The sequence below is a fragment of the Dromiciops gliroides genome, chromosome 1, assembly GCF_019393635.1.
Source record: "Dromiciops gliroides isolate mDroGli1 chromosome 1, mDroGli1.pri, whole genome shotgun sequence".
Taxonomy (NCBI): domain Eukaryota; kingdom Metazoa; phylum Chordata; class Mammalia; order Microbiotheria; family Microbiotheriidae; genus Dromiciops; species Dromiciops gliroides.
Window position 1 is genome coordinate 391883187 of NC_057861.1, and position 21891 is coordinate 391905077.

Genomic DNA, 21891 nt, shown 5'->3' on the forward strand with positions numbered 1-21891 from the left:
ATTGATGGATTCTTTCTATTTTCACTCTGTCCTCTGGTTCTAGTAGATCTGGGCACTTTTATTATTTCTTTAAATATGGAATCAAGGGTTTTTGTTTGATTTAAATTCTCTTCAACCTGTTTTCTAACTTATTTGCAAAACTGTTTTTCACTATTTTCAAAGATAGATAGATACCTTATGTGTTTCTAATTTTTCAGTCTTTTGACTAAAATTTAACACAAGATTCCAAATATTTTACAATAATACTACAAATGATTGGAATAATTTTTGCAGATTTCATTAAGATTCAGGGGCAGCTAGGTGGCACAGTGGATAAAGCACCAGCCCTGGATTCAGGAGTACCTGAGTTCAAATCCGGCCTCAGACACTTGACACTTAACTAGCTGTGTAACCCTGGGCAAGTCACTTAACCCTCATTGCCCAGCCAAAAAAAAAATTTTTTTTAATTTTTTTTAAAAGATTCAACCAACACATCAGTTGTAAGAAACAATTAATATGAAGATTAAAGAAAGGCATGGGAAGAATGATATGAACTGATTCAAAATGAAGTAAGTAGAAACAAGAAAACAAGTGAATATATGTCATTATAAGTGACTATAACAAAGTAGATTTTAAGAATTACAAAAGGAAAACCAAATACTGTGTACTTATGAAGTCAAGCTTAATCATAAAGAAGAAATATAAAGATGCACTTCCCTATGGAGATGAAATATAGCATCATGTTTAAACTTCACTGATTTGTTGGTAAGTCTTGCTGAACTACTTTTTTTTTTTATTCTTTGTTATAAGAAATGGTTCCCTAGGTGGGAGAGGGGTAATGAAATATTTAGAAATGATAGTGATGTTAAAAAAAAAAGACACCAATAAAAATTTATCTTAAAAACTCAACCACTACAGAAATTATTCCAAAAACACTTGAAGATATTGCTTCTATGATTTTTCCAAGTTTCTGAAACCTCATACTACTTGACAAAGTGACCTAATAAAAGTGCTTTATACACTAATTACTTATTTTGTATCTAAGCAATATTTCAGTGGCAAAACAAAACGATGTTTTCTGTTTCATAAGGTATTTTATTAGGATTTTGCATATAAAAAAATTAAAAGCACAGAATTTTCTACCTATTCTGAACATCCTAAATAGATAAAACTTTTAATGTTATGATACATAATAGTCAACATTAAACTCCACCCACCTCAAAAAAAAAAAAAAAGAAAGAAACTTACTGAGGTGCTACACGTCTCCAATAGCGATCAATTCCATTTTTAAAATACAGCACAGCTAGCCACCTTACATTTATATCCAAAGTATGGTTTGTAAAAATATTCTGTAAGTAACAATGGGCAGAACATTAAGATAGATTTTTTAAAAGTTATACAATTAATACTCATAATGAAAGAGGAAATAAAAATTACATAAATATATTATTTTCTACAAAACAACTATCACCTTTTTATTTTTAAATACTGCATCTCCATTCCTCAAATGAGACAGAAAAGAAAGCCCAAAATTAAGATATTCAAACAATGATTTTAAAAGTAAAATTTAGTATTCTAGAGGATCACAGTAATTGGGTTCTTCAGAGTCTTTTGTTCATTGTTTTTTCAGTCAGGGAAAGTTCATCTTCTCTCCCTCTTACCCTCCCTCGTCCTTACAAATATGTAAAGTCAAGCAAAATAAATTCCTACAATAACCATATCCCAAAAAAAGTCTGAAATCTGTATGTTGAATATATCACTTCTCTAACTATAGAATGATGGTTGGTCAATGTGTTGAGTTTTCTATGTCTTTCAAAGTTCTTCATCTTTACAACATTGTTGTTGTTACATAAACTGTTCTGGTTTGGCTCACTTCATTCTTCAGTTCATACAAATCTTCTCAAGTTTCTCAAAAACCATCCCCTTCATCATTTCTTAGAGCACAATTGAAGCCCATCACATTCATATAGCATAACTTGTTCAGCATTTACCAACTGACAAGTACCCTTTTCGTTTCCAGGTCTTTGCTACCACAAAAAGCTGTTTATAAATATTTTTGTACATATGGATCCTCTTCCTCTTCTTTTATCTCTTTGACCTCTTTGATGTCCATTTAGTAGTGTTATCAACTAAGGGTATGCATATTTTAATAGTTTTTTGGGCAGAAATCAAAAATAAAGTGTCTGGCTTCTGAAGATACATGAATTATGTGGTATTCTTTTTAAGTTTAATTTCTCATTAACATTACATTAAGTTCAATACTGAAAACTTTTTAAATCACCTATTTAAAAAAGTCAGAGTAAATTTACTGAGTTTATTATTTTACCAGATACCTGTCCATCTGATTGGTATTATTAGACAATTTCTTATTCTACCTGGCATATACAGCATTTCTACTGCTTTACAGTATAATAACCTGTTATTTGTCAGTACCTCCTCCAAAGGATGGGCTACAGAACAAAATTTTCACAGGAAGACCAAATAGTGAGTATCCCCACAAACACCACAATATCTAAGAAATATTCTAGAGTCTAAGTATTTTCAGATGACAATGCCATAGAACACCTTGAAGCAGTTACATCCAACCATAGCACTTCATCGCTAGAAGGTAATTCCAATTGAAGATCAGTAGGTGCTTAATAAATATATTTTAAACTGAATTAAGTGAAGGCTCTTGGTACAGGTCTCTGACACTTCTAACAATCTGTATTGTGGGTTCAAATAGTCTAGAGCATCCCTGGATCACAGCCAACCCAAAAGCCAAATTTGGAGTTGAAACTACTTTCTAGGAATTGTCCAAAAGTCAGCTGTATTCAAACTTCTGGTTTATTTCAGTCCAGATCAATACTCTTGGTATCTGACTATAACCAAACTTACAATGACATGGAGGAATGCAAGTATGCACTCTGGCACATATAAGAACAAAAGGAATTGGTGGATGAGGCTGGGAAAAAAAAAAGGAAGAACCACTGAAAAAAAAGTAAGAATCTGCAAGATCAGTGAAATGCTAAGGAGTCAGGAAAACATGCCATATGAAAACTACTAAAAGAACTAAGTTGTTGTTTTTTTTTTACTTCAGTCTTGAAAGGGACCAAAATGACATCACTATGTTGGGGTCAAGGTACAGTGTGTCCAATTGTGGCTAAACATACCAATATAAGCTAGGAAGGCTCTGCTACACAGGTCAGGCACAAATAGTTCATTTGAACATTTGGGGTAGAGATATCTCTAAATGTGTGCACTTTTCTTCTGGGCTACTGCAATTCTGTTCTGCTCATAGAGCACAGTGCCTTCCTTAATGAGGGCACATGATGATGGGTGGTCCTTTGCCAGTGTTTCCCATGTCTCCCAATTAAGTCCAAAATTCTTCAGAGAGATTGTGAGAATGTCCTTTGTATAGCTTCTTCTCAACCTCCATAGGACTGCTTGCCTTGTGTGAGTTCTCATCAAAGAGTCTTATAAGCAAGCCTACATTTAGCATTCAAACAATGTGGCTAGCCCACTGAAGTTGCACTCTCTGCAGTAGAGTTTGAATACTTGGCAGTTCAGCTAGAGAAAGGGACCATTGCTTATCTTGCCAGGTGATCTTCCTAAGACAATTCAAATGGAAATGATTCAGTTTCCTAGCATGGCACTGGTAGACTGGCCAGGTTTCACAGGCATAAAGCAATGAGATACAACAGCCCTGTAGACCTTAAGTTTGGTAGGCTGTCACACACCTTTCCTTCAGAGCCTCCCAAATACCGAGCTAGCTCTGGCAATGTGTGTGTCAACCTCATCATCTATGTGTACAATCTCTGGAAAGTATACTGCACCAAGGTAAGTGAACTCATCCACACCATTCAAAATTTCTTCATTTGCTATAACCAGTGGTTCCACAAATGGATGGTATGGTGCTGGCTGAGGGAGAACCTGTGTTTTCTTGGTGTTGTTAGGCTAAAATTAGCAGAAATATCAGACGATCAATCCATACTTTGTTGCATCTCAGCCTCAGAGGCCGCATGGAGTACACAAGAAAGAACTAAAAGTACATATCCTCAAGTATAGAAAATTTACAAATGACAGGAAATGACTTAATCTACACAATTCTAGGAGGCAGAATAAGGACAAATATGTAGAAGTTACATGGAATCCATTTACTGACTAAAAAACTTTCTTAGCATAAAAACAAACAACAAAACAGACTGTTTCACAAAATAATAAGTACTTTGCTACCAGAAATGTTCAAGAAAGAAAGGCTAACCATGCATGTAAAAAGGCAAAAGGGGAAGAGATCTGGGCCTTTGGTGAGAAGTTAAATGAAATCTCTAAGGTACCTTACAACTTTAATTCTAAGATTCTCAGACTATTTTATATAAAGATTTCATTTATCCATTCTGCTCATTTTTATTCTCAAGGATTATAAAGAATTGGAAAGACATCATAAAATATAGAAATATACTTTATAACAAACATGGGAACACCAATATATAAATAATAATAGCATCTGATCCCCATTCTGCCACATGCTACATTTATTTTCTCGGGCAAGTCACTAAACCCTCCCTAGACACCAGATTTCTCTACCATGGAGGTGCTGGGTTAAATTTTCCTATGGCCAGTTCATAATGTTCTAGGCATTTTGTTCAATGTGAAAAATACAAATTTCAACTTACCAACAACACTGAGTAGAAGCCTGGCTGTGTCTCCCACTGTTTTAGTTGTTCTTCAGCTGGTTTCAATACTGAAGTGTCTTGGCTGGTAGCCTGAGTTAAGACGTGAAGAACAACAGTGCTGGCACTATTGAGATCCATGGAAACCTGATGATGATATGTCTAAAGTTATTATTTCAGAGAACATTATACACGTAAAAAGAATTTATAAAAATTTCAATTTTTTTTTAAAGCTTCAAAAATCAATCACTTTAAAGGCCCAAGAACAATTAATTTTAAGAAAATGTAAATGATACAATTCTATGCATTTACCTCTGTTTAAAAAAAAAAAGATACTACTGCAATTCAAAACCTAATAGCAATCACACAGAAGGTAGTAAACTAATCAGTCAAATTTTAAGATACAGATCAAAAGTTGGTATGCTGGTCCAGTCCCAGTTCAGGCCAAAGCAGTGGCTCAGGCCTGGGAACACAATGTAACAAGGTACTCAGGGATCATAAAACACAATAAATAGAACTTTTACACTTTTTATTCAAATAAACTGCTACTCCCATCCATTCAAATGTGTACCACAGTCATCAGCAACAATTATCAAGATGAAAAGAGTTGAATCAGTTTATCTGTTTGCTTATATCTCACTTAATATGCCCATCCCCATCAAGGCAAGAGGAATTCCACTAAAATCTTCCAGAGCATTAATTCCTCATAGACTAGGCCTTTTATAAATCAAGGAGCAAGGAAGTCAAACTAATAATTCAAACTCAAACCCTTCTCCCATCCTTTCCAACCAAGTCCCAAAGATAACTTCTCTGTCTCCTTCAGGGGAAACCAGCCCAATCTACATAACATAGGTACCTCTTCTCCAACAACTGGCAACCTTCATTTTATAATATACTCTATCTCTTGTTTGGTCAAAAACTGTTTTCCTTTACAAAGATCTGATAGGTAGACTATTCCTTTCTCTCCTAATTTACCTATGGTATCACCTCTTATGTCTAAATCATGTATCCATTTTGACCTTATTTTAGTATAAGGTGTAAGATGTTGGTCTATGCCTAATTTCTGCCATACTATCTTCCAGTTTTCCCAGCAGTTTTTGTCAAATACTGAGTTCCTATCCCAGAAGCTGGAGTCTTTGGGTTTATCAAACACTACATTACTAGTGTCATTTACTACTGCATTTCCTAAGCCTAGCCTATTCCATTGATCTACCACTCTATTTTTTAGCCAGTACCAGATAGTTTTGATGACTGCCGCTTTATAGTAAAGCTCCAGGTTTGGTACCGTTAACCCACCTTCCTGTGAATTTTTTTTCATTATTTCCCTGGATATTGATTTTTTGTTTTTCCAGATGAATTTTGTTATTATTTTTTCTAGCTGTATAAAATAATAACTGGCAACCTTCATAAAGCTGCTAAAAAAAAATAAGAAAGACACCATCAGCTCAAATTCAACAAGAATGTAAAATAATATTTGATAACAAATACAACAAATAAAACTCTAAAAGGAAGCCAAACTCAGTAATGTTAATGACTCAGAAAACAAATGATAAAATATTTGAATGATATTTGAAATCTTGGTAGATGAAGAAATTCAGGTGCTTCAATTCAAGGCTGCCTAAAGTGTCAGAAATGGTCACTTAAGTCTGCTGGTTTTGCTTAACTATTTTACGTTGTTACAAGATAGGGCCAAATTTTCGAAGGATGAAAAGAAAATAGAAAGAAATAAAAATAAGTTATAAAAATATAAAATATAATATATATGATATATACTCCTCTCTTTTGCAATTTCATTCATTCCCAAACATTCGACTACTGCAACAATTTATGACACTTTCTAGGATGAACCAACCAGTTCACCTGTTTACTTATATCACACTTAATATTTATGATCATAATAGCTTACATTTATCTTTCCTGGTAAATATATTCTACAAGTGTTTAGAATATGGATATAGATATGTATTTAGATAGACATATCTCTGTGTGTGTGTGTGTGAGAGAGAAATGTGTGATGCAGCATAACATGGTGAATAGAGAACTGGTTCTAAGTTTCAGAGTAAGGCCAACCTGAATTGGCAGAAGGAGCTCCTCACAGGGAGCTTCCTATGCGAGTGAAATAAAGGTCCAGTTACTAAGTATTAAATGTAATCAATTAGATAGGGGTTTAGCAAACTATGACCCTCAAGCCAAATCCAGTCATTTGCACAAATGGCCTGTGTGCTGTTTTATATGGTATTAAATAAGGTTTTATTGTACTTAAAAATATTAAAATCCATTTAGGAATGAGCTAGGGCTCATGGGCCTTACCAAAAACTAGATAATAACTACAACTATGAATAACTAGAATTATGAACTAGATTATAACATTTCTTGAATGTAAGAATCATCTTATTTGTTTTTATTTTCACATAATACCCTTGGCATTTAATAAATTATCTTGACTACCCAAGACAAAGCTTACATAAAATTTATCTTGGGGAGGGACAGCTAGGTGGCGCAGTGGATAGAGCACCAGCCCTGGATTCAGGAGGACCTGAGTTCAAATCCGGCCTCAGACTTAACATTTACTAGCTGTGTAACCCTGAGCAAGTTACTTAACCCCAATTGCCTCACCAAAAAAAAAAAAAATTACCTTGGGGAAAATATGAATGCCATCAAACCAATCAGTTATAACACAACTTTAAATATAATTCCCAAATGAGTTATGAGGACACACACTGAGTTTTAAAATGTATGAATGATAGATTTTTCTCTGAAAGTTTTTTTAAGTCTAAAAAATGAAAAATGTAGACCACCAAAATGTATAATAACAAAGCAATTTCTGTTTGAGTGAATAGTGCTGCTTAAAAGGGGCAGTGGTTGTGATGGGAAAATTCCAGCAGTTTAGAATGATTTTAATAATGATTTTCCCTTCCCAGTGGACTAGCAAGTGAAAATACAATTATGTCCTAAAAATAATTTGTATCATGCAATGCTTGATTTTTAAAAAATTAAAAGGGCATACCCTCAATTCCCCACTGAAGAGGTTTTGAAACTTTCTGGCCTCAATCCCCCCCTTATATTTTTGGTTTTTGATATATTTTATAACTTTTATTTTCAGTTCCATATTCTCTCCCTCCCTCACCCATGACGAATATAAAGCAATACAAAACAATTTTCTGCCACTTTCAAAAAACAAAGGCAATTAATAATAAAGAAAGATAAAAAATATCCTTTCATTTGCATTGAGTCTATCAATTCTCTAACTGAAGATGGCTAGCGTTTTTCATCATGAGTCCTCTGGAATTATGGTGGGTCATTGTGTTGATCAGTTACCAAGTCCTTCATAGTTGATTATCTTTACAATATTGCTCTTTACACTAATCCACTTTTGGTGGGGTTATGAATGGATCCAACCATTCTGGAGATCAATTTAGAATTATTCCCAAAGGGCTACAGAATTGTGCATAGCCTTTGATCCAGCAATATCACTGCTAAGTTTAATTTACATTTCTCTTCTTATTAGTGATTTAGACCATTTTTATAAGACTATTGATGGTCTGAATTCTTCTTCTGAAAAATGGGCAGGCATCATATTGACAGCTATCCAATTGGGAATGGCTCTTCTTATTATATATTATCTTTAAAATTACTGAGGACCCCAAAAAAGATTTTTATATAGATTGACAATATTGACTATATTTAATTTGATATTGATTATATTGACTATCTTTAAAATATTTACCCATTTAAAAATAATAAACCCATTACATATGTTAATATAAATAACATGTTTTTATGAATAACTATATTTTCCAAGACAAATAAAATTTAGTGGAAAGTGTGAAATTTCTTTCCATAATTTCATAAATCTCTTTAATGCCTGGCTTAACAGAAGACCGTTGGATTATCATATCTGCTTTAATAGGTGGTGTTATGTTGTTTTGAATGAAGTATATGGAAAAAAAACTGCCTCACACTGATACGTAGTTGAAAGGAGAAATATATTTTAATAGGCAAATAACATCTTGCATTATAATAAAAATAGTTTTGACCTTGTGGACACCTTGAAAGCATCTCATGAACTACCAGAAGTCCTCTGAGCACACTTTTAGGATAGATGTCCTCCTGAAAGTATTAAAGAAAATGATCTTTTCTTTAAAAGACTGTATATTGGGGCAGCTAGGTGGTGCAGTAGATAAAGCACCAGCCCTGGATTCAGGAGGACCTGAGTTCAAATATGACCTCAGATACTTTACACTAGCTGTGTGATCTTGGGCAAGTCACTTAACCCTCACTGCCCCCCCACACACACACACACAAAAAGGGAGGGGGGTAATTAAAAAAAAAAGAAGAAGAAGAAAGAAAGAAAGAAAGGCATGCTTAGGGCTCCCCAACTACTTTCTCAACGCTATAGTACTACATCTCCTATCCAGCAAGTTCTAAGTATAGGTATGGGTTCAGATTTTTCTCTTCCCTATCTACCACTCTGCTCTCTGGAATGATCAAACCCTCTTTTAGATTTTTGTATCTAATCATTACAGGAAAACATAAGTTCAAAATTAACAAAGGGAAAAGTTAAACAGTCTATGATATGTGAAAGGAAAAAAGGTTAGAAACTGGAAAGCCAGTTCCCTTTAGTTTCATTTTATACTATGTTAACAGTGTTGGTTCAAATCTTAGTACAGAAATCAAACTTCAAGAAACTATATGAATTCTTTGTTGGTACTCGAAATTGGACATGTTGCTTGAAATACGTGACACATTGTATGTGGCTTAGTATTTAGCACTTTTTATAAAAATTAGTATTTCTTAGAACAAGTTTTGACCTGCACAAGATTTCTACTACTTACTCACCATTAGCAACAAAATTCTTGCTTATACAAAAGTCAAGTAGATGTGGATCTTGGAAACTTTTGATGAAGTGGAGTTTTGCTAAAACCCACTGAAACTGGCAGACTACAAATATTTAACAAAAAAACCTGAATGACATATTTAATAAAAAAGCTATTCAGAGATAACAAAACTAAAATTCTGTAAATTAGCACCCCCAGTACAATTCTTTAAATTGTCACTATGCTGATATAGTACAATTAAATTTAAAGACTAAAATAAATTACAAAATGAGAGCACTAGCTCTGGAGTCAGAGATCAGGGTTCAAATTCTACCTCCCATGTTAATCCCTGTCAGTATCAGGACAGGTAAGCATCCCTGTCTGTCAGATTAGAGGGTAGGCCTAATTGGCCTTTCAGGGCCCCTTCAGGGTAGAGATCTTAAGCTTTTGGAACCATTGGAGTAGAACAATATTTCTAATAACATGGAAACTTTCATGTTATGCCAATGAACAAAGATGAAAATAAATGCCTTTCTAAATACCATGCAAAGAATAGAAAGATGGAGGAGGGGTCTGGTGGATGGTAAGAATATTGTAAATGTGTGTTCAAAAGCTCCAGTAGATCCTCCAGCTTCTAGGACAGAGGATCTTAATGTAGGGTCTGTGGATTTTTAAAATAGCCATACTGATAACTATTTCAATATAAGTGGCTTCCCTTTTGACCCCATTTATTTTATTTTATGCACTTAAAAATATTATTCTGAGAAGGGGTCCATAGGTTTCACCAGACGACCAGAGGAGTTCATGATATAAAAAAGGTTAAGACTCCCTGAAACAGGATAAAGTACAAAGTTCTACTGCTTGGCTTTTAAAGACCTTCACAACCTGGCTCCAATTTCTCTTTCTAGACTTCACATTACTCTCCTTCATGAACTCCACATTCCAGCCAAACTGGATTACTTGCTGTTTCCCATCCACAATATTCTATCTCCGGGCTCCATGCCTTTGCCCAGGCTGTCCTACACACCTGAAATATACTTTTGTCATCTCTGCCTCTTAGAATCACTAACTTCCCTCAAGGCTCAGCTCAAATGGTACAGTGGAAAGAGCACTAGATGTGGAGTCAGATCAGAGTTCAAATCCCAACTCTGCCCCACCTGTGTGACCTGATGCAAAAGTTCATTTATTAGCCAAATCTTGTCATCTCACCTTCAAAAAGAGCTTTCATAGTTAATGCCTTCTCCTTATTCACATAGCCATGGACCCTATCACCTCTTATAGATGATTCCAACAGCCTTCTAATTGGTTTTCCTAGCCCAAATCTTACCCCCACCAGTCAAGTTCTATCCTTTACACAACTACCCAAGTGATTTTCCTCAAGTACAGATCTAAAACCATGTCATTCATTCCTCTCTACTCAATCAACCCAAGCAGCCACCTGTTACCTCTAACACAGAACATAAACTCCTCTTGGCTTTCAACACAGAACATTCCTCATGCCTAGAATACACTTACTCTTTCCCTCCACCTCAGGAGTCCTTCACTTTAAATAGCTCAAGGGAGTTCGGAAGCAAAGCCAAGATGGCAGAGTGAAACCAAGAAGCTGCCTGAGCTCTCCCAAATTTCCCTCAGAAACATTAAATTAAGCCTTTCAACACATTCTGGAGCTGTGAGACCTGCAAAAAAAAAACAAAGTGAAACAATATTCCCACTTAAGATAACCTAGAAGATCTTCAGGAAAGGTCTGTTTCATCTGGGTAAAAGGGGAGCATAGCTCAATGCAGAGGGTTTCTGGGCAAGCCAGCAAAAGGCTCTTAGGCACAGCACACATCAGCAGCTGAGGACCCATGGTCCTAGCTCAGCAAGCTAGTGGCACAGCAGGCCAGTTGTGAGACTTCCAGCCCCAAAGCAGAAGGCAATCTGCCAGCTCAGGTATTGGCTACACCACAGGCCAAGTAGGCTGGGCCACTCCAGTGGCAGCAAGCTGCTAACACCTCAGAGCAGAAAGCTGCTGACCCGGCCCCAGTGCAAGAAGCTTGGGACAGTGCACACTGTACCCCAGGAGCAGAACTCAACCTTAGAAGGCACAAAAGAGGCTAAAATATGAATAAGTAACAAAAAAGAACCCTTACCATTGACAACTGCTATGGTGACAGGGAGGATTAAAACATAAACTCAGAGGACAACAATGATAAAATGCTTACATGTGATGCCTTAAAGGGGACAAAGAACTGCTCTCGAGACCAAAAATCCCTCTTTGAAGAGCTCAAACAGGATTTTATAAACCAAATAAGAGAAGTAGAAGAAAAATTGGGAAAAGAAATTAGAGTTATGCAAAAAAGAGTCAACAGCTTGGAAAAAGGACAAAAATTGACTGAGGAAAACAACTCATAAAAAAAAATGCAATTGGTCAAATGGAAAAGGAGGTACAAAAGCTGACAGAGGAAAATAATTCCTTAAGAATCAGAATTGGTCAGATGGAAGCTAATGACTCAATGTGACAACAGGATAAAGTCAAGTAGAATTAAAAGAATGTAAAAGTACAAGAAAATGTAAAATACCTCTTCAGAAAAACAAGAGACCTAGAAAATAGATCCAGGAGGGACAACCTATGTATAATTGGACTACCTGAAGACTATGATCAAAGAAAGAACCTAGACAGCATATTATATGACATTATCAAGGAGAACTGCCCCAATGTCTTACAGAGGAAAAAGTCATCATTGAGACAGTAAGTCTCTTTTTTTTTTCTTTTTTTTTGTGTGAGGCAATTGGGGTTAAGTGACTTGCCCAGGGTCACACAGCTAGTAAGTGTTAAGTGTCTGAGGCTGGATTTGAACTCAGGTCCTCCTGAATCCAGGACCAGTGCTCTATCCACTGTGCCATCTAGCTGCTCCAAAAGTCATCACTGAAAGAATACACCAAATACATCCTGAAAGAGACCCCAAAAGGAAAACTCCTAAATATATCATAACTACATTCCAGAATTATCCATTAAAGGAGAAAATAGTGCAAGCAGCCAGAGAGAAACAATTTAAATATCAAGGAACAACAATCAGAATTACACAGGACCTGGCAGCTTCAACATAAAGGATCAGAGGGCTTGGAATATGATATTCTAGAGGACAAAGGAACTGGAATTACAACAAAGAATCTATTACCCAGCAAAATTAAGCATAATCTTTCAGGGGAAACGATGGGCATTTAATGAAAGAAGACTTTACAACTTTCCTAATGAAAAGTGCTAAACTGAACAGAATATTCAATCTACAAACACAAGACTCAAGAGACAAATGAAAAGGTAAAAAGGAGAAAAAAAAAACATGTTACTCAATAAGGTTAAAATGTTTGCATCCCTACACAGGAAGAAAATACTTATAACTCTTGAGAACCAATATATTTTTAGTTTTAGTTTTTGTTTTTTTGGTGAGGCAATTGGGGTGAAGTGACTTGCCCAGGGTCACACAGCTAGTAAGTGTCAAATGTCTGAGACCGGATTTGAACTCACGTCTTCCTGAATCCAGAACCAGTGCTCTATCCACTGCACTACCTAGCTGCAGTATCTTTATTTTTTTTGTTTGTTTTTTTTTGTGTGGGTTAAGTGGGGTTAAGTGACTTGTCCAAGGTCACACAGCTAGTAAGTGTTAAGTGTCTGAGGCTGGCTTTGAACTCAGGTCCTCCTGACTCCAGCGCCAGTGCTCTATCCACTGCGCCACCTAGCTGCCCCTGCAGTATCTTTATTAAGGCAGATAGAAGTTGATTCTGATGTGACGATATTTAAAAAAAAAACTTTTAAGGGGTAAAAAATAGGGATTATACTGGGAGAAAAGGGAAGGGAAGGCAGAAAGGGGTAAATCACATCCCATGAAGAGGCACAAAATACCTATTACAATAGAGGGAAAGAAGGGAGGGGTGAGCATTGTTTTGACCTTACTCTCATCTGAATTGACTCAAAGAGGAAATAACATACACACTCAGTTGTTTACCCTATAGGGAAGTAAAAGGGGAAAGGGAAAAGAAATGGGTGGAGTGTTGATAGAACAGAGGGTGAAACTAGGAGGGGAAAGGGGAAAAGACAAAAAGGAGGTGGCACTGATAGAAGGGAGGGCAAAACTAGGCACTGAAAGGAGAAAAGACAAAAGGAAGGTAGGGCTGATAGAAGGGAGGGTAGACTGAGGTGGCCAGAAAGAAAAGGGACAGGGAAAAGGAAAGAGAAAAGTACAAACAAGGGGAAAAATAGGATATAGGGAAATATAGTTAGTAATCATAACTGTGAATGTGAATATGACGCAGTGGATAAAGCACTGGCCCTGGATTCAGGAGGACCTGAGTTCAAATCTCATCACCATACTGCTAACCCTGTCTTGAAACTGAGACACCTTCCCACCTCCCTCAGCCTCTACTCCCTTCTGATTGGAAGACGGGAGGGTAAAAAAAGTGCACTTACAACCTACTCTACTCTATATCTGCAGCTCTGTTTTGTTTCCCCAGATACCCCATGATGTCTCCCCAACTTCTCTTTCCAGCCTTTTGTGCATTGCCTTCCCCATTAAATTTTCAGCTGCTTGAGGACACAGACTGGCTTTCTTTTTATTAACTGTATCACCCGAGCTTAGCATAGTGTGTGGCACAGAAGAGGTGTTTACTGAATTGAAGAACCCCAACATGCTATAATAAATCCATATGAAAAATTAATAGAACATAGACCAGTCACACAAAATGAAAGGGCATAGATAGGTTGCAATCTGTATCACTGAGATTGCCCACAATGAAGAGATCATAACAGATCTATTAAAGTATCAAAGGGTTTTTTAAAAGCTTAAAGCTGGGGCAGCTAGATGGCGCAGTGGATAAAGCACCAGCCCTGGATTCAGGAGGACCTGAGTTCAAATCCAGCCTCAGACTTACTTAACACTTACTAGCTTGTGACCCTGGGCAAATCACTTAACCCCAATCGCCTCGCAAAAAAAAAAAAAAAAAAAAGCTTAAAGCTTGTTATTATAACTTGATCTTTGTAAGGTGGATAGAACTATTCGACAAACATTTATTAAGTGCCTATTATGAATGCTGTGATAGGTGCTGGGGATATGGAGACAAAATGAAAAATAGTTCCAATACTCAAGGAACTTGCAATTTACTGAAAAAGGAATATAAGGAAACAGATAAGCGCAAAAACATATATGTGTATATGGATGTATGTATCAATATAGATATACAGATGTTGCAAAGAAGCTGAGGAAGTTGCCCAAAGTCCCAACCTTCTAACTCAAGATTCAGCGCTCCCCACTGTCTCATGCTGTCTTCTAGAAATGGCAGAGGACAAGCTGAGGGATACTAGAGATGAACTGTGTAACTATGCTCCCATCTCAGCTTGACCACTTAAAAGTCATGGGGCTGTGAACCTGTTTCTTCAGCTGCAAAATGGAAACAATACTTATATTATCTTCCTCCACAGAATGCCCAAGGCAAGTGCTTTATGAACCAAACCACAAAGCTGCTATAAAATGTGAACTATCATTAGCCAAGTGAAGAAAATGGACCACATGATCCCTAAAGGTGCCTTCCGGGTAACATCTAGTGTTCTATGCTTCTGCACAACAAACTTGGTCTTTTCAACATCTAGTTCAACATCCCATTCAGCGAGTAAAACTAATTCTCATTCCTCCCTCTCTCTCCCTCTCTCCCTCTCTCTCTCTCTCTCTCTCTCTCTCTCTCTCTCTCTCTCTCTCTCTCTCTCCCCCCCCCCCTCCCTCTCTCCCCTCCCACACACCCCCAATTCCTTCCTTTTGGTTTGAAAGAAACATTAACAACTGAGGGGATTAGGAAAGGTTTGACATGGCAAACAGCAAAGAGTCAAACCATGAAGTTGGGAGTTCTAGGAAGGAGTGCATTTATTGGAATGCTAAGAGCAAAGAGGAGCAAGCAGACCAGAATGGCTAGAGTGGAAAAGGGGAAAAATGTCTGCAATGAGCTTGCAAAGGTTGGCATGGGCCAAAGTGGGTTTCAGTTTAAATGACAATTTTATTATTTTATCCCAAAAGCCCTCAGAGTTAAGAAGGAAAATAATGGAGTTGTTATCTTGCTTTAGGAAGATAATTATTATCACAAGTGATGGTGTCTTTAGCAAATCATTAAAATTTCCCCCTTCAATTTTTGGATTAAATATCAAGGAAGCAAAATAAAAAACTATGGAAGTAGTAGAGATTTCCCATTTAACTACTTATGTTATTTATTGTTCAGTAGTGTTTGACTCTTCAGGTCCCATTTGGAGTTTTCTTGCCAAAGATACTAGAGGTCTGCCATTTCCTTCTCCAGCTCACTTTATAGATGAGTAAACTGAGGAAAACAGGGTTGAGTGACTTGCCAAGGGTCAGTTGGTTGGTGGTTGTCCTTAGTTCTCAAAGAAGACTAAAATGACATCACTATGTTACAGTCAAGTTACAGTGTGTCTGTGGATGATCACACCAATACAAGCTTGGCATGCTCTATCACAGATCAGGAACAAATAATCCATGTAAACATTTAGGGTAGATTCTCTAAATTTGTACATCTCACCTTTCTTTTAAGCTGCTTCAATTCTGCTTTGTTCATAGAGCACAACACCTTCTCTGATGAAGAGTATGCTATGCTGGATGTTCCTGTGCCAGTGTCTCCCATGTCTGAGGCCACATTTGAACTAAGAAAGATGAGTCTTCCTAATTTCTGGCCCTGGCATTCTATTCACTCTACCATCTAGCTTCTCTTAACCACTATATCACAGCCATATGTCTTCAGATTACTGCTCCAAATAAAAATCCTCATCTACTAGTAATTTATATTCCCAAAATAACCCATAAAATTCCAAATAATGTCATCAATGTATATGGCAAGTGGGAATTGAACACAGCTTCAGAGAAAACCTTTCCAAATTTCAGTTCCTTTGTTTGCAACTGAACTACTGTAGATAATCCTTCCCACCCTATTCCCCACCTCTTCCTACAGGCTTTTTCTACTATCATTTTCTCCCTAACAATAACACAATATTTACTACCAATTCATTTCTCTATTCACCTTGTACCTAAAAACTGAGTATTCAGAAGGACTGTGCAGTATTAAGCTCCTTAATTGGTATGGAAAGCTTAAACACATAAAGCATTAATAAGCTTTTCCACTTTTCCTCTCTTTATTCCTTCTTTCTCCTGCTTAAAACCCCCTTCCACGACGCCCATTTTCTAAAGGTTTAAAAGAAAAAGGCTAAAGTACACTTACTTATAAATTATAGATTTTCTGATACAAAATACAATCTCTGTGCTATAGGAATAATTACAGACCCTAGATTCAGGGACCCTTTACATCAAAGAACTCACAACACTACCACGAACCTGTCAATAACAGAGCAAGGTTCTCTAACTTATTATTTATGTTAGTAACCTAATGCAGATAATTAGAGGTCTGTTTCTGTTGTGCATCTACTGACCTCTAGATCCTATGAACTGTGATGATCATGACAGCAGTGGCATGATTTTCCATTTCTATTTAGGGACAAGTCATTCTAAAATTTCATATTCATGGCAGGGCAAGAGAATCAATACACTGAAACCTGCACATGTCTCTGTCCCATTCATGGCATTCTAACCAGTTCCACTCAAGATATGAGGTCAAAGAAGCTTTCATTCTTTAAAAATCATAGTAAAAAAAAGGCACGTTAATTAATTTGGAGATAAAAATATCTCGCTAATGCACCATTCGGACGGAGAATGAATTGCAAGGGATGCCGGATCTATTTTTTTGCTCAATCATAAAGTCCCCCAAGAGCAAATGGTGCACGGATCTCTAGGCCGTGCCACCAGCAGGGCTCACACCTCCTCGTGAAATCATCCTCTCCCAGTCTTCTAATTTGCTCCATTTCGTTACCCGGTAAAGCTGTGTTACTAAGGTGTGAGGGGTGCCTGCAGGCTCTATTTGCAACCAACAGACGCTCGATCACCGCGCCAGGTACCAACACCTCCTCTTCAAACTCGTACAGTCTCCGAAGGGCCCCGGGCATCCTGGATGGGGTATGCCCCGGCTGCAAAGCCGACCCTCGCCGAGGGCTCCGCTGCCCAGGTGCCTCCCGGGCTTCCCTCCACAGGAGCTTCCCTCTACCCCCGGCCCTGCCCGGCCCGGCCGCCCTCGCACGCCCTGCTCCCCGCGGCACACCCAGCCGAGGGCTGAGACAGGCCTGCAAAATGTCCGCTCGTCGCTCACCGTTAGACTCGGTTCGGTCCCGCCCTCTCTGGCCCGGCTCGCCAGCTCCCTCCACGCCGCGCGATGTCAGTTGGACTCGTGCAGTGCACAGCTTCCACGCGCCGAGGTCCCTGCCGCCTCCCCCTGTGGCCGAAAACCGCTTCTAGGAGTGCGCCATATTCTGTGACGTCACTTTCAACACCCCGCCTCCTCACCGCTCACCGCTCAGCGCCCGGCGCATAAATTTTGCGTCATGGGATCCGGGGGTGCGAGGGGCGAAGAAAGCTGGGAAAGGGAAAGAAATCCAATAAATCGTGAACCCCACAGCACGTGCCCGTGAAGCCGGATCACTTTTCTTTTCTTTGACTCGAAATGACGCAACCTTTCTGCTCCTGAGCAGTAAAGTCTGGCTGGGCTGGGGGGTGGGGGGTGGGGGTGGGGGTGGAGGGAGAATAGAGGGAGGATCTACGTTGGAACGTGTCACCCATAGCAACCGGTAGCAAAAACAGTGGTCCAGATGTTTTGCAAAAGGAAAGGCTGCCATCTCCTGGCTGAAAGAGAATTGCAGGCAAAAATTCCCCTTCTCAAGAAGTGCAGAAAGGTTTTATCCTTTTGCTCTACTGCAGGGAGGAGAAACTTCAACCTGACTTGGATTAGGCAATCACCAGTTTGGGGAGGGATAGACTTGCAGAGTGGCAATGGCAAAGAAGCTGAGGGAACGGGGAGTACAGCCAAAAAGGGTAAAGCCTGGGCTGTTGGAGGCATCGTGGAAGGCAAGGCAGGTGGCTTTGGAGAACGAGGACCCTTATTTGAATGTCTGGTTCTGCTGCTACTTAACTATGTATGTAACCTTGAGCGAGTCGTTCACTTCATCTTTCTGGGGTTGGGTAGCTTTATCTATATAGAAAGGCTTTTAGACACTGATCCTCTAAGGTCCGATACACACACACACACACACACACACACACACACACACACACACACACATATACATATATATATACATACACACGTGTGTGTGTGTGTGTGTATGAAGTATGCCCTTGCATAGTTATATATGAACATGCTGTCTCCCTCAATAGAACAAAAACTTCTTTAGAGCAGGAACTGTTCGATTTTTATCTCTGTATCTCCAGAACCTACCATAGGTGCCTGCACATAGTACGTTCTTGTTGTTGTTGAGGCAATTGGGGTTAAGTGACTTGCCCAAGGTCACATAGCTAGTAGTGTTAAGTGTCTGAGGCCGGATTTGAACTCAGGTCCTTCTGACTCCAGGGCCGGTGCTCTATCCACTGTGCCACCTAGCTGCCCCACATAGTAGGTTCTTAATAAATACTGTTGATCAACAGATTAATTGATATGCCAAGAACTGTATTGCAAAATGGTTGTGGGGTATGTCTGTCTGTCTGTCTGTATTCCTGTGTGTTCCTTTTCATATGAAAAGATTTCTTTTCTTACCTCAGAAATCATGTAGTGGAATGAGTTTTGGACTGGAATTAGGAGCCCAGGGAAGCAGCTAACTCCAGCCTTATCACTACCTCCCTCTGACCTTGGGCAAGTCTCTTGACCTATTTGGACTCATCTTCCTGAGTTCAAATCTCACTTCAGACACTTACTAGCTGTGTGACTCTAAGCAAATCACTTAGCTCAGTTTCCTCATCTGGTAAAAGAACTGGAGAAGAAAATGGCAAACCACTCCCAACTGGAATCACAAAGAGTCAGACAGGGCTGAAAAACAACTTAATGAGGTTACAACAGCCAAACAGATGATAATGCATTTTAGTGTCAATTCCATTGATCATACCATGTCAATTTCTAATGTTGAGCCATTTGATAGTTCCATAGACTTTGGTAGTGAGAACTTTCTTTTCTAGGTCTTCAGTGGTTGTGGCTAGTGAGGAAGTAGAAGTTGCAGTACCTTCAGCATCATTGGCCAGGTTGCATCTCAACAAAGTTTGCTCCCCTGGAAAATGGCTGTGGGAGCTGGGGTGGAATCAGACCCACTGATTCATGGGTTACTGGAGCATTGAGTCTTGGGCTGTTTCTACCTGGGTCTGAGAGGAAGTGGTGGTCAACTTGGTAGTGGTGATTTGACCCAGTAAACTTATGCTTCCCCCAGTCTGAAGATTTCTTGCTGCTGCAGCAAGGTTGGCTTGCCTATCCTGATGGTGGTAGTTGGTCTGCAGCTGTTTTTGAAGATAGTGAACTCCCCAAGGGTTGTCCTCTTTGATGATAACTACAGGAGTCAAACAGCTAGAAGCAGAGCTGACAAGATGAAAAGTATTACTATTCTCAGGGTTCTTAGACTCAGGCTCCTGGGCTAACTCCACTCGAGACTAATGTTGTTGTTTGTCCTTCATTCTCGAAGAGGACTATGACTTCATGGTGATAGCATGACTTGCACTGAATTGGATTTAAGTGAGGGAGGCCTGTGCAGGGTCACCAACCTCACTCTCTCCTCCAGAGCCATCTGGGTTCAGTGGTAAAATATAGATCAGGACAATTGCTGATGGTCTTGGATATCTAAGGTAATTTGGGGTTTAATGACTTGCCCAGGGTCACACAGCTAGTAAATGTCTGAGGTGAGATTTTAATTCAGGTCCTCCTGACTCCAGAGTCAGTGCTCTTTCCACTGTGCCACCTAGCTGCCCCACCTGGGACTAGGGGGAGGTAGTCACTGAAGTGTCAGTGGTTTTGCCACCCTTTATATCTCAAAAGACCTTGATGCTCCAGGAGACAAAGGAGGGAGTTGGAATGGACATTAGAAGTTAACTAATTCTATCTTATTTATTTTTTCTTATATTTTATTAAAATATTAACATTGAACATTAATATACTTAAGTTTATTTAGTAACTATTAACATTTAAGTTAGCTCATTTAAAAGCATAACATTTATCACTCACCCTAAATCCTTTTCAGGATTCTGTGTCCATTCATTCTCATCTTCTTTTCCTTTTATAAGTTTGAGTGTGAAGTGATATGTTCCATTTTTTCTGATTCTGTTCTTTTCACATTGTATTATTTGATATAGAATTTTCCAAAATATTTTATGTTTCATATCTGTGGGTCTTAATTTCATAATAATATTCCATTACATTCATGTACCACAATTTGTTGGGAGTCAGTAAGCACAGTATAGTGGAAAGAATTCTGATCTAGTTCTTTTATAGTTGAATGCTAGCTTACCACTACTTATTGCCTATGTGACCTGGAGCAAGTCACCTTCCTACTGGGCTTCAGTTTCATCATCCTAAAATGAAGCAAATGGACTAGATGGCCTCTTCAGTCCCTTCCAACTGTAGATCTATGATCCTATTTTACCATTCTTCTATTGTTAAACATTTTAGGGTTTTTTCACTGCCAGTTGGAGGCACAGTGACTACAGAGCCAGCCTGGAGTCAGGAAGATCTAAGTTCAAATCTAGCCTCAGACACTTATTAGCTAGGAGACTGTAGGCAATTTACTTAACCTATGTCAGCCTCAGTTTTCCAAAATGTAAAATGGGAGATAACAATAATCATCTACCTTGCAGGGTTATTGTGAGGATCAAATGAGATCATATCTGTAAAAATCCATAGCATAGGGGGCAGGTAGGTGGTGCAGTGGATAAAGCACCAGCCCTGGATTCAGGAGTACCTGAGTTCAAATCCAGCCTCAGACACTTGACATGTACTAGCTGTATGACCCTGGGCAAGTCACTTAACCCCCATTGCCCCGCCAAAAAAAAAATGTAATAGGGAAATATTTAACAAAACAAAAATACAATAAAACATAAATAACATTAAAAAATCTATAGCATAGTCTCTGCCACATGATAGGTGCTATATAAATGTGTTAGGGGTTTTTTCCCTTTCTCCTTTCTCTCCCCTCCCATGAAAATATCTGTTTTCATAGTATTTTCAGAATCTATTTATCATAAGATCATAGAACTTCCAAAAATGGAAGTATGGTTACCTTTGTAACTTTGCTGTCTGATGACTCTCCCCCCAAAAAATTTTTAATAGAATTTTTAGAGAAAAATTTACAGCTCTACTGTTCCTCCACAATCTCACCAGAATTGTTTCCTTGCTTTTAGTTTTATTCTTTGTCCATTTCATGGGTGTGAGCTACATCCTCAATGTTGTCTTAATTTGCAATTCTTTGCTATTAGTTGTTGTTCAGTCACTTTAGTCATCCGAATCTTCATGACCCTGTTTAAGGTTTTCTTAGGAAAGATACTGGATGGTTTGCTATTTCC

At 38.3% G+C, this 21891-nt stretch overlaps 2 protein-coding genes across 2 annotated transcripts in view; one reads left to right on the forward strand and one right to left on the reverse strand.

The window, feature by feature from the left end:
- The window catches only part of IPO11 (importin 11), a 205851-nt gene extending 188039 nt beyond the window's left edge, over positions 1–17812 (reverse strand). Inside the window, 3 exon segments of the mRNA XM_043978159.1 lie at positions 1228–1328; positions 4635–4778; positions 17675–17812. Of these exon segments, the coding sequence (XP_043834094.1) occupies positions 1228–1328; positions 4635–4772 (239 nt within the window). The 5' untranslated portion in view covers positions 4773–4778; positions 17675–17812.
- A 568-nt stretch (positions 17813–18380) lies between these two features.
- Positions 18381–21891, forward strand: part of DIMT1 (DIM1 rRNA methyltransferase and ribosome maturation factor) — a 35959-nt gene continuing 32448 nt past the window's right edge. Inside the window, exon 1 of the mRNA XM_043978716.1 lies at positions 18381–18494. The gene's annotated coding sequence lies outside the window, so the exon portion shown is untranslated. The remainder of the gene's footprint in view (positions 18495–21891) is intronic.